This window comes from Natrix helvetica (genome assembly GCF_964273705.1).
Source record: "Natrix helvetica genome assembly, chromosome: 1".
NCBI classification, from domain to species: Eukaryota; Metazoa; Chordata; class Lepidosauria; order Squamata; family Natricidae; genus Natrix; species Natrix helvetica.
The window spans coordinates 150,144,803-150,158,550 of record NC_138548.1 but is presented as its reverse complement, the minus strand read 5'-3'; the positions used below and the strand labels follow the sequence as shown (position 1 = coordinate 150,158,550).

General features: G+C 41.4%; 1 protein-coding gene across 1 annotated transcript in view; it reads right to left on the bottom strand.

Annotated features, from left to right (window-relative positions):
• The window catches only part of KIF5C (kinesin family member 5C), an 88,925-nt gene that overhangs the window by 17,856 nt on the left and 57,321 nt on the right, over window positions 1–13,748 (bottom strand). Inside the window, exons 13-20 of the mRNA XM_081934186.1 lie at window positions 12,767–12,835; window positions 11,394–11,600; window positions 9,959–10,105; window positions 6,637–6,825; window positions 6,408–6,525; window positions 5,036–5,112; window positions 3,758–3,867; window positions 452–553 (exon numbers count right to left, since the gene is read on the bottom strand). Of these exons, the coding sequence (XP_081790312.1) occupies window positions 452–553; window positions 3,758–3,867; window positions 5,036–5,112; window positions 6,408–6,525; window positions 6,637–6,825; window positions 9,959–10,105; window positions 11,394–11,600; window positions 12,767–12,835 (1,019 nt within the window). The remainder of the gene's footprint in view (window positions 1–451; window positions 554–3,757; window positions 3,868–5,035; window positions 5,113–6,407; window positions 6,526–6,636; window positions 6,826–9,958; window positions 10,106–11,393; window positions 11,601–12,766; window positions 12,836–13,748) is intronic.

The following is a 13,748-nucleotide window of genomic DNA, read 5'->3' as shown; positions in this document are numbered from 1 at the left end:
AGGATGAGAAATTAAACCTCTATGAAGGAGCCCTTGCTCGATTGTGAATCTAAAGATGGTAAATATATATTTGTAGCTAATAGAATGCCTTCCCCCCTCCCAGTATTTGCTGTAAACTTCAATCTAAATATATATTTACCATCTTTAGATTCACAATCGAGCAAGAGCTCCTATTTGGGGAGGATGACTAGTAAAAATGATCACAGGTCTTTTTAACATAAAAAAGAATGGAGAATTTTCAGCTCATAAAATATAAATAATAATATGCAAATGTTGAGAAATGCTAATTCTGTAAATTATAGCACTATACATGCTAATAGAGTCTGACAGAGATTACATTCTAATAACATCTGGATAGCCAGAGGTTTCTGACCTTGGTCAGGATGGCATCCTGCATATATTATTTTAGGAATGTCCATTCATAACAGGAAAGGCAATCCAGCTAACTTACATAAGTTTTTCCAACTTATTCTCCCGTTCTTGGTCTTCTATTCTTAATTTTTCATAGTCAGAACTCAGTTTTTCTTGTTCCAGCTGCAACTTCTGATTCATACTGCAGAACAGAAAATAACTTAAATTAAAAGTGGTACTGCAGGGAGAGAAATACAAGCCATTATGCATGTGTCATAAGACCACAATTACCCAATATACTTTTGTTTCATACCTTTGGAGAATTTTCTCATAATCATCTTAAATCTCAAATCAGTGTTGTTTCTGACATAGCTGTTACTCCATGCTATGTAATATTGAAGAGAAATGGGATATTACCGCACTCCATTTCAAGCACTGGATTCTACTTTTTCAAGAAAACTTGAAAATAGTTTTTAATAAGTAGTACTGATCTCTCAATATCATTCAATAAAGTAAGTTCTGATCTCAATATCACTCAATAAAATGTATCATTCTACATTTTATCTGTATAACTACTGGAACTGTTTGTGACAAACAATGCTCTAAATGCATCCCAAGGTATTGATTATTCTTTAATACCATATTATATTTCTGATATTTTAAATCCAGAGTTATATGTACCGTATTTTTTGGAGTATAAGACGCACTTTTTTCCCTCAAAAAAAGAAGCTGAAAATCTGGGTGCGTCTTATACATTGAATACAGCATTTTTGCCTCCCGAAGCACCGTCCCTTCACCAAAATGGCCATGCATACCCTTATGGAGGCTTTCAGAGAGCTCCTGGGGGCTGGGGAGGGCAGAAATGAGCGAAAAACGGGCCATTTTTTTGCTCAATTTGCCCCCCCCAGCCCCCAGGAGCACTCTATAAGCCTCCATAAGGCTATGCATGCAATTTTCTTGACAAAAATCTGGCCCGTTTTTGCACAAATCTGGCCTTTTTTGCTCGTATTTGGCCCCCCAAGCCCCCCAGAACCACTCTGCAAGCTTCCCAAAGGCTATTGAGGTTTGAGGTTAAGGTTTATTGGACTTATATGCCGCCCTTCTCCCAAAGGAATCAGGGCGGCGTATAACATAAAAACACATATTACAAAAGTTAAAAGAAAGATTAAATAGAATATCCCAAAAAACCAATAGACATTTACAATGAGATTTAAAAATTAAATTAAAATTAACAATTAAAATTAATAATTTATTTTATTCAGGCCAGGCTGGCTTGCTGGAAAAGCAAACTTTTTAGGGTGCGCCGAAAGAACTGGAGGTCGGGGATTATGCGAAGCTCCAAGGGCAGCTCATTCCAAAGGGAAGGCGCTCCCACAGAGAAGGCTCTCTCCCTGGGGGTCGCCAGCCAACAATGCCTGGCCGATGGCACCCTGAGGAGGCCAACTCTGTGGGATCATACTGAATGGTGGGAGGCTACCAGTGGCAGTAGGTGGTCTCGCAAGTACCCTGGGCCTAAGCCATGGAGCGCTTTAAAGATCATAATTAACACCTTGAATCGCACCCGGAAAACAATCAGCAACCAGTGCAGGCCACCTAAAAGGGGTGTAACATGGGAACACCTAGATACCCCCATGAAAACCCGCGCGGCCGCATTCTGGACCAGCTGAAGCCTCCGGGTGCTCTTCAAGGGCAGCCCCATGTAGAGAGCGTTACAGTAGTCCAGGCGAGAAAGGACGAGGGTGTGAGTGACTGTGCACAGGGCATCCCGATCTAGGAAGGGGCACAATTGGCGTACCAGGCGAACATGGTAAAAGGCCCTCCTGGTCACGGCCATCAGGTGCTCTTCTAAACTAAGCCGCGTATCCAAGAGGACTCCCAGGTTGCAGGCCCTCTCTGAGGGGGATAAAATTTCTTCCCCTATCATCAAAGATGGTACAAGATGCACAAATTGGGATGACAGGAACCACAGCCACTCAGTCTTGGAAGGATTGAGCTTGAGCCTGTTCGTCCCCATCCAGATCCATACAGCCTCCAGGCATCGGAACATCACACCGAGGGCATCATTGCGGTGGTTTGGGGTAGAGATGAAAAGTTGGGTATCATCAGTATATTGATGATACCGTACCCCAAAACCACGGATGCTCGCCCAGCGGTTTCATGTATATGTTGAATAGGAGGGGTGAGAGAACCGACCCCCGGGGCACCCCACAAGTGAGGCGCCTCGGGGTCAATCTCTGCCCTCCAGTCAACACGAACTGTGATCGATCCAACAGGTAGGAGGAGAACCACCGCAAAACGGTGCCCCCCACTCCCAACCCCCCGAGTCGTTGCAGTAGGATACCATGGTTGATGGTATCGAAAGCCACCGAGAGGTTTAATAGGACCAGGACAGAGGTCTAATAGGACCAGGACCCCTGTCCCGGGCCCGCAATAGATCATCAACCAACGCGACCAATGCTGTCTCCATGCTGTACCCGGGCCTGAAACCCGACTGAAACAGATCCAGATAGGCAGCTTTGTCCAGGTACTGGGGAAGCTGACATGCTACCACGCTCTCAACAACCTTAGCTACAAAGCGAAGGTTGGAGACTGGATGATAGTTGGCTAAAGAGGCTGGCTCCAGGGAAGGCTTCTTAAGGAGGGGCCTCACCACTGCCTCCTTCAAGGCAGTGGGAAAGAACCCCTCTCTCAATGAAGCATTGGTAATTGCCTGGAGCCAGCCTCATATTGCCTGGACCCAGCTATTTCTCTCTATATATCCCTCTACCTACCAACCTACTCTCTCTCTCTCTCTCTTCCTACCTACTGTATTTCTCTCTATATATTTCTCTCTCTCTACCTACCTACTGTATTTCTCTCTCTCTCTCTCCTTTATCTATTATCTACCTACCTACCTACCTACCTACTGTATTTCTCTCTCTCTCTTCCTATCTACCTACGTACTTGCCTACCTACTCTCTCTTTCCCTACCTATCTACTGTATTTCTCTCTCTCTCTATTTCTCTCTCTCTATCCCTCTATTTACCTACCTACTTTTTAAAAAATTTGCCTCTTTAAAACCTTGGTGCATCTTATACTCTGGTGCGTCTTACACTCCAAAAAATACGGTATGCCTTGGACATAAACATGATACTTTGCTGCATTATTATTAAAACAGGAGCACTTTATAGATGGTTCTTTGTTCTTTCTGGATTTATTTATTTGTTCAAATTGCCACAAGAAGATTCTAGAAAAACACATCTGCAGCAGTACTCATCTGGTTTTCTTGAGTGCTTTGCCAATAAATGTAAGCAATACATCATCAAATAGAAATCAAATAGATCACCAGAAATAGTCTGTGTATGGTTGTATATACACTTGCAAAATTATTCAAAAACTGTACTGGAGAATGTGAAAGTAAACATACTCTCTGATATCATCAATAATTTTCTGTTTCTCCTCAATCTCATCTCGTAATCGAGAGAGCTGCTTCTGATGAGCTTCCCTATGACTCTCCATCTGTTGCTCCAGGGTCTTCTGTTTGTAGAAGAAATAAATAAATTACAATAATTTAATATTTTACTCATGGTTTTTTCCTATTACATCAAATACAATCGGCGTATCTTAGAATTGCTGAGATTCTTGTAAATACCATTTTTTTTCCATTCAAAACTAATCTCAGAAAATTAACATCAGTTTTCCCAATCATGTCCCAACAATTCTGCCTTCGGAACTAACCATATATATGTGCTATGTGCCTCTCATAAATCAAAAGGATGTACAGAAGAAATTACTGAACTTGTGTTGGGGTATGTAAGGAGTTGAGTAAAATCTAGATTGTGTTTCTGTAGATGACCAGGTTGAACTTGAAGGCGGAGTTCATACACACAATCAGTCTGGAGTCCCTATACCAGTGATGGTGAACCTTTTTTTGCTCAGGTGCCAAAAGCAGGGGGGGTGCGGGGGGGGTCGTGCATGGGTGTGCCACACCCATAATGCTTTGCACCCAACCCCAGCACACATGCGCACACGACCAGCGCTCCCCTCCCATTTTTGGAATGCTTTTTCGCTCTCCCCAGGCTTTAGAGGCTTTAGAGGAGCCTGGGGAGGGCGAAAACAGCCCCCCCCGGAGGCCTCCAGGGGCTTCCCTGAAGCCTCCGGAGCATGAAAAACAGGCCCTATGGGCAAACCAGAAGTTTGGGGATGGACTTCCGGTTTGCTCGTAGTGCCGGTTTTAGTCCTCCAGAGCCTTTAGAAGCCTTCAGGAGGCCCCCTTGAAGGCTCTGGAGGGCAAAAAAACGACCCTACGAGCAAACCGGAAGTCAGTTCCGGGTTGCTCGTACGGCCGGTTTTAGCCCCCCGGAGCGTTCAGGGAAGCCTCCAGAAGGTCCCTGCCCTGAAGGCTCCTGAGGACGAAAAATGGCCCTATGAGCAACCAGGAAGTGACTTCTGGTTTGCTCGTAGGCTCCGGAGGGCTAAAACCAGCCCTATGAGCAAACTGGAAGTACGTCATCGAATTTCTGGTTTGCCCGTAGGGCTGGTTTTTCGCGCTCCGGAGGCTTCAAGGAAGCCTCAAAAGTCCGAAATCAGCTGGTCAGCCAGAGGTTTGCCATCATGGCTGTATACCCACAAAAGAGACCTAAGTCCAGCCCCCATTGGACTCCATTGACTCTTATCTGTTATCTTTGGGGTCATCTAAAATTACCTTCATTTCCTCTGCATCCTGTAGCAAACTCAGATGCTCCTTCTCTTTATCTTTGAAACTGACTTCGTGCATTTTTTCTGTTCAAATGAAGAGGAGAGTTGAGCAACCTTTTAATGGGATATAGTTTAAGAAGTATTAATCAAGTTCTGAAAAAGACTTTCTTGTGCAAAAGATGACTTTCTACTTTTATTACCCTGGAGGGATAAAGAAAATTAACAGGTGTTTCAGCAAAACAATTTGTGTCAAGCTACTTTTAGCCCATGGTTTTTAAGAAATACTTTCTTCCAACAAAAGCTAATTCCATTTGTGCTCCTAAAAATAGCACATTCCATGTGTTGCACACGTTCCCCCATCTGTTGTCATGCCAGCTGTAATCTTTAAAGCCCATCCCTGTGACCAATTCAGAAGATCAGAAGCCTCGGTTAAATGGATTTGTAGCATTCTAGCACATGTACAAAAATTCCCCTTGTACAGCAAAATATGCCAATCAGCATGAGTTGAGTTTTGATCCTTGCCATATTGCAGCTAGTAAAGTATGCCTATACAGGTAGTCCTTGACTTACAACAGTTCATTTAGTGACCATTCAAAGTTACAACAGCACTGAAAAAAGTGAATTAAGACTGTTTTTCACTCTTACGACCGTTGCCGCATCTCCATGGTCACGTGATCCAAATTCAGATGCTTGGCAACTGACAGATATTTATGATGGCTGCAGTATCCTGGGATCATGTGACCCACTTTTTGCAAACTTCTGACAAGCAAAGTCAATGGAGAGGCCAGATTCGCTTAAAAAACGGGTTACTAAATTAACAATTGCACTGATTCACTTAACAACTGTGGCAAGAAAGATCGTAAAATAGGGAGAAACTCACTTAACAAATGTCTCGTTTAGCAACAGAAATTTTGGGCTCAATTGTGGTCCTAAATTGAGGATTACCTCTACAACAGTATATTTTCCTGTGTAAGATTGATAGATTCCACTGACGTAATAAATGTCGCCAAAGCAATATTGGTTCTCCCAATTTGGACAGCATTAACCACTTGGAAAGAATTTGATGAACCCTTATCTCAGAAAGGAAGGTGACAATGGAAAGGAACTACCAGACAGAAAAAGCAATATACGTTAGAAAAAATGAAATTCAAGGCAGCTATTCAAGGGTGTATAATTTCTGAAATTATCCTATAGGGGTCCCCAAATTTGGCCACTTTAAGACTTGTGGATTTCAACTCCCAGAATTCTCCAGCCAGCTGGCTGGGGAATTCTGGGAGTTGAAGTCCACAAGTCTTAAAGTGGCCAAGTTTGGGGACCCCTGTACTATATCCCTGTACAAGTCTTAAAGTGGCCAAGTTTGAAGACCTCTGTTAAAGTACCTTGTGCCCGCAATTTGGCCAGCTCTTCATTAAGAGAGTCCTGCATTTCTTCCAACTGCCTTCGCTTCTGCTCCATATTCTGCATATAATCTGTAAGGGACTTGATCTTTGCTTCATGCTTTGGAAGTCGAAAAGGAAGCAAGCAGAAAACTGTGTGTTTAACGTACATCAAAAGCGACGAGAAACTGATTTTGTTTTAAAAACAACAACAAAGGAACAGTTTAATCACCTGAGAGATGAGGAGCTGACAAGCTGCAAGTTCCCTCTCGTTGGCATTCATTTTTCTATTAGAATCTATCTGGGTACTCTCCAGCTGTTTGCTGCGATTCACCAGAGATTTCACTTCAGACTTCATCTTGCTGATGTACAGCCGTGCCATGGTAAACTCTTCTTCAATCACACCATTCACGTCAGCTAACTGCAAGCACAAAAAAACCCTGCATCATTCATCTTTTACGGGAAAATTTCCATTTTTTAAACTATCTGAACAGAGATGTGGATGTCTGTTCTTGTTACTGAAATTGGCATGATATATACTGTTTTTCCCTAACATCTGACACTTATGGATCCCCATCCCCCCATTTATCTGTGGGTAGACATAGGTATTAAATTGCTAGTACAGGTTTTTGAATTTGAGTAGCGCTTTTTAGCATTCCTTATAGCTTTACATCCCTTGCTGTCTACACTGTGATGCCATAACTCTACATCTTTATTACATCATACGTTCTGGGGCCCGGTGGGTCAGTCAGTGGCTTAATGATGCTGGAAATGGTCTCAGCTCCAGTAGTTTGAGCCCTAGCATTGCAAAGCAGTGTGAGCTCCTGTCACTCAGCTTTTGTCCACCTAAAAGAGCCCGTGGTGCCCATGGTGAATTAAGCGATGCCGTGACCTCTCTCTCACAGTGTCTGGAGGCTGTTAGGGGTTGGATGGGGAGCAAGACTGAAACTGAACCCTGGCAAGACCGAATGGCTCTGGGTTTGTGGTTATTGCCACCTTTGTTCTTGGATGGAGTGGCATTACCCCAAACAGACCCTGTGTGTAATTTGGGGTTTCTCCTGGACTCATGACTCCTGCTCAAAAAGCAGGTTGTGGTCGTGGCCAGGAGGGCCTTTGCACAACTGTAAGTTGTTCACCAGTTACACCCATTCCTAGACCGACAATCCCTACTCATGGTTACTCATGCCGTAGTAACTTCCCATCTTGACTATTGAAACGTGCTCTATATGGGGCTGCCCTTGAAGAGCATCTGGAAGCTCCAGTTGGTGCAAAATGCAGCTTCCCACATGGTTTTGTGCAGACCTCATGTATCACACCTCCTGCGGGAGCTGCATTGGTTGCTGATTTGCTGATTTGCTTCTGGGTGCAATTCAAGGTGCTGGTTGTCACCTTCAAAACCCTTCATGGCTTGGGACCAGGTTATCTGAGGGACCACCTCTTGCCGGTCACATCTACCTGACCCATCAGAGCGGGGACCCAGAAGAAGGGCCTTCTCCGTGGTGGCTCCCTCCCTCTGGAACATTATTCCCCCAGAGATTAGAATGGCCCTCACTCTAAGATTCTTCCAGAAGACACTGAAGACCTGGTTCTGCCAGTGGGCCTGGGGAAAGTAGAGCGGGATGGAGACCATTAAATGGGGATGGGTGGGTTATTTTATTATATTATTTTATTAATTTATTATATGATTCCCTCTTTTATTAGTTTTATTGGTTTTTTATACGAGGTTTTTATATTTTTGTAAGCCACCTTGAGTTGATTTGTACGAATAGGTGGCAATATAAATTAGATAGATAGATAGATGGATGGATGGATGGATGGATGGATGGATGGATGGATAGATAAGATAGATAGATGATAGATAGATAGATAGATAGATAGATAGATAGATAGATAGATAGATAGATAGATAGATAGCATATTCAATGCAAGTAGATAGATAGGTACAACTTCAGTGGGGAGACGAGCTGATGCTCTGTGCAGCGGACAGATTCCTGACTGCTCTGTACTTCCCTGTTTGTGGTGCCGTTTGCAAGGCCCCCTCCCATCCGGGTAGGGAGGGGGCCTTGAGTAATGCTGGAGAAAGAGCTGCTTGTCTTTCTCTCTGATGGGAAGCCAGCTCACCCTCCTGTGTCGCGCAGCTTGGGAAACGTGTGTTTCCTATAATAGGGCTAGTACCTTGGCAAGCCAAACTATAACTCTGCAATAGCACTGCGGTCTCCTGACTACTGTGACAATGCCATACTTTCACTCTCTGATGAGCAGGTTTTGAGAAATGATGATGATATCATCATCATTTCTCAAAACCTGCTCATCAGAGAGTGAAAGTGTTTTTATTTTTATTCAGTACATAAAAATATGAAACTTCTTTATACCGCCATGAGTATTGGTTCTGTTGTATACAATTCCACTATTTTTCTCTTCTCCCTACAATTCTGGCTCTAATAAAAGCCTACCTTGAAATAAAGTTATCCGCCTTCAGTGCCAAAAGTGCCTATTTCTAATAAAGAGGATTTATTTAAAAAGAGAATGCAATAAAAAAAATAAAAAGTATTACACTGACTGAATATTGGCTGTATCAATAAATGCACTCCGTATAACCTGCTTATCCCTCACTGGAATCAAATCTGATAGCTTTTTACTTAGATTTTATTTAATTGTAAGGACTGAGATATGCATACTCTATATACCAGTGATGGCTAGCCTTTTTTAGATCATGTGCCAAAAGTGGGGGGAGTGCAGGGGGGTTGTGCACGGGCGTGCCCACACCCATAATGTTATGCGTGTGACCCCAGCATGCATGCGCGCCTGACCCAAAGCACCAGAGTGTGCGCAATCCCCCCACACCTTCGCACGGAACCAGTGCCCCCCTCTTTTGGTGTACTTTTTATCCTCCCCAGGCTCCAGAGGCTTCCTAGGAGCATGGGGAGGGTGAAAAGAGCCTCCACCACCCTCCCGGAGGCTTCAGGAGGTTCCCTGAAGCCTCCGGAAGGTGAAAAATGGCTCTACAGGCAACCCAGAAGTTCGGGAACTGTGACGTTCACCCTCTGGAGCCATCAGGAAGCCTCCGGAGTGCGAAAAACAGCCTTAAAAGAAGGCCAAAGCCATCTGGCCAGCACGCACATGCACGCTGAAGCTGACAGGGCAACACCTCGCGTGCCCTAACAAATGGCTCTGCGTGCCACAGGTTCGCCATCACGGGTATATACAGTCTTCTCTAGCCTTTGTCTCTTTCTGATATGTGAACTTCCCAGAATTTTCAGCCAGCATAGCCACTGCTGAATGTTTGGAAAGCTGAGATATTCACATCTGGGGGGGTGTTCAACAAATGAGTAACAACTATATAATATCAAATACACAACATCAATATAGCTATTAAAAAAGTGGGACTTAGAACACAATGCCACAGATACCATCTTGTTCATTTTCATATCTTTTGCTGTGGTTCACTATCTGGTTTACTATCCTCAAGAAATTCTTTTTAATTTAGTCAATATTTTTGAAGTTGAAATGTTTCTCTCTTGCGGTATTGTTTCTTACAATATCGGCAAACTTACTGTTTTCACATCATTAGTGCCAATGATTCCGCCAATCTCTCCCAGGTCCTTAAGCAATAAATTCAATATTTCAGTAGCTCTCTTTTTCTGATGATTACTAAGTTCTTGCAACTGTCCCAGCTCTCTTTGTGTACTTGACAGAGCAGACTGCAAGATAATAAGAATAACACAGTTTACATGGTGAATTATGATGAAAAGCAATTGCATGTCACACTTTAAAAAAATGTTTTTGTAGGTTACGATATGTTTTCCACATTGGATGTACTTGGACAGACACTATTTCCTAAAATTTTAATGCTATGAGTCAAACACCCACAGTCTACTTTGTAAAGAAGCCTCAAACTAAACATCACTTTTCACTTGGGAGATAAACAATAGTCAAGTTTTCTACTGTTATACAAAAAAGCCATTCAATTTTTGCACCTTCATTCATATTTGTTCTCATTAAATTAAGAATAACCCTAGAATTCTAGATCAGATAGGTGGTTTTATATTTAACACCAACTATTTATTTATATTTATTTCATATCTTATAGAAGCTTACCAGAGATGAAGTATCTCTTATGCCCTTACTCTATATCAGCGGAGGTATTCTGGCAATTCAGACCGGTTCGCCCTAACCGGTAGCGGAAATTGCGGGGGGCAGTGCCCACCCACCCATCCCGGCTCTATGGCATCCCTTTTAGGCCCCTTTTTTAGCCAAAGTGCATGTGTGGAAGGCTGAGTGCATGCAGACACATGGCACATGCGAAGCGCACACACATACACACACTCTCACATTTGCGAACAAGTAGGAAAGGCAAGTGAATACCACCCCTGCTCTATATGTTCCAGTTTAAGGTAGGCATTAGAAAGGTAGGCATAACCTAGCTATTATGTGGCAGAGAAATAATTCCCAGCAACACCTTCTGGAAACTCAAGGTAGAATCAGTGGAAGGTAGAAATAGGTTCCATTTTAAAACTTGCATAGAGATACACATACAGAAACTCCTAGTCTGCTAGTAGCTAAAGCAGATCAAGCCACTGGAAGAAAACAGAATGCCCTTTCTATGACCAAATTCTTTTGCTGTTAAACATCCAGCATGCAATGGGAAACAAGATAATAATAATGTTCTCATATATTTTCCAGCAGAAAATTATTATACTGCATTATATATGTTTTAAACGTGTTTTATACATGTTTTAAAGCTTTCAGCATTTACCATTTTAGCATTCACTGCAACAACAATATGGCAAATGACAACTAACAAGCTAACAATCTGCACAAAACTGGTTCTCTAGCAGTTTGCTAAAGAAAATTCTCTTTTTTAATGAACACTTCAAACAGCTGAATTTCTCTGGTGTGTTTAATGAGGTCTTAGTTGGGATTCATGGAAGGTATCTACAAACTGGTATAATATATCTTGGAATGAAGATTAATAAGGGTTGTTCCTACTGTTTTCAGTGCAAGCTCATCTGTCAGCTGTTCATTAGCTCTCGTCTTGTCCTCCACTTCTTGTGATTTCTGGTCGTAATTAACAGCAAGTTCCTCCAAAGCCTGAAGAACTTCTTTAACTTCCTCTTTTGCAGCTTCATTTTCAATTTGAAGACGAGTGAGTTCCTCTTGTATTTTCTCATCATCTCTCCTGGTGGAAGCCAAGAGCTGAAACAGAGCGAATGAGATTAAGTAGTAAAAATGATGGACAAAAATAAAGTAAAGCAATGAATAAAGTTATATTAAATTTTATTCCAAATCCAGAAGGATAAAAATAATAAATGGCCTTTAAAAAAATTCCAGTAATTTGACAGATAATATAGTAATATACACCTGATTGGAAAATAATTATGTTAGAAGCTAAAAACCAGTCCCCAATAAGTTTTTGATATTAACCTAATAAATATACTCAACATTTCATCTTCATAATATAGCAATTAATTTAGGAACTGTATTAATAATTTAGTAATTAAATGCTGAAGAAATTCAGACTTGACATACCAAGTATGCAATGCTGACAAATGTTTGGACTACACCCACAAGAAAATTCATCAATGATAAAGATTTAAGAATACTAGGACAATCTGTTTTCTCTCTATAATACTTGTATCGGCAACAACATTGGCGGATTTCATTGGTCAGAAATAAATACTAGGCCTACTTAAGAAAAACATAGCCATAAGGCAGACTCTGGAAATCCACTCATTAGTGAACTGACCAAACAATTGTATAGACAGTCTTAATTAGATTATAGAGAATAGCCAGTCTTTATATAAAAAATATTTTTACGTTGCCCATTGTATACCATCCCTGGTATCTGGCACTTATAAATCTGATTGTTAGAAATGCTATTTGTCTTTAGGATCAAGAAGCTAGTCTTCTTTCTCAAGGAGAGAAGCAACCTAGAACTAAGAAGAAATTTCCTGACAGAACAATTAATCAATGGAACAGCTTGTCTTCAAAAATTGTGGGTGCTCCATCAATAGAAGTTTTTAAGATGAGATTGGACAAAAATTTGTCTGAAATGGTATAGGGCAGGGGTGTCCAAACTTGGGAACTTTAAGACTTGTGGACTTCAACTCCCAGAATTCTCCAGCCAGCATGGAACAGCTGGGGAATTCTGAGAGTTGAAGTCCACAAGTCTTAAAGTTCCCAAGTTTGGACACCCCTGGTATAGGGTTTCCTGCCTAAGCAGGAGGTTGGTCTAGAGACTTTCAATGTCCCTTATAACTCTGTTATTCTGTTGCTCTATTATTCTATTAAACCTAACTTGATCAAGCACTATAAAGGTTGCCAGGTTTCTGCATAAGTAAATAAATAAATAAAATACTTACTTCATCTTGATCCAACATCTGTTGTTTTAGTTTCTCAGCCAATTGACTCTGCTGGTTAATTTCATCATCCTGCAGTGGGGAAAAAAGGGTTACTTTTTATTTTTCTACCATTTTTATGCCTTGAAATCAGCTAGCTTCCACACTAGGCATGGCAATAAATCTTAACTTTCCAGATACTTCACTCCATATTCAGGAATTTGCTTCTAGCAGAAGCTCACAGACCAAACTCAGCTAATTTAATTGCTTTATTGCAGTAAACAGAAAAGCCATAAATATGCAGAACACAGAAGCCAAGTGATTTCTTTTTCATCTCTCTCTCTCTCTCTCCCTCCCTCTCCCTCTCCCTCTCTTTCCCTTTCCTCCAGGGGACTAAATACTAGGTCTTTTTTCAAGTCAATGGAAATTTGGCCATTCCTTTTCTAACATTAAGACTAAGGCAAATATCTTCAGTATTTACATAACAGTTATGTCCATCATCCTGAGAATTTCTGATTCCTGTCTCCCTAGCTCATATATCAATATAAAAGTGGATGCAATATTCTACAATGTAAAATACTATGGAAACCGAATATACCATTGTTGCATTACCAGGGGGGGGGGGCATCAAACATAATTTGCAGACTATAGAACTTTGTTCCAACCTTTATTACTAAAGCATATCATTCTAATAAATGCAAGCGGGTAGAACCATAAATCAATCTTGTCTAGTCCCCAGTGTAAGACTGATTCTACAGAACACAGAAATATTTTTCAGTTCGACATAACAATGGAATCATTTGGTTTTTATTCTATCATCTGCATCATTCTACGAGTTAATAGTATTTTAGATCAGCAGCTGGTTCCAAAGAAACCTCAATTCTATCTTTTTATCTTACAAAATCATACATTTCACATATAAATACACTAGGTTTGACTATTAAGAATTCCTTATTTGGTTTGTGAAACTCCATATAATGGAACCTTTGGTGGTGTAAAACTGTAC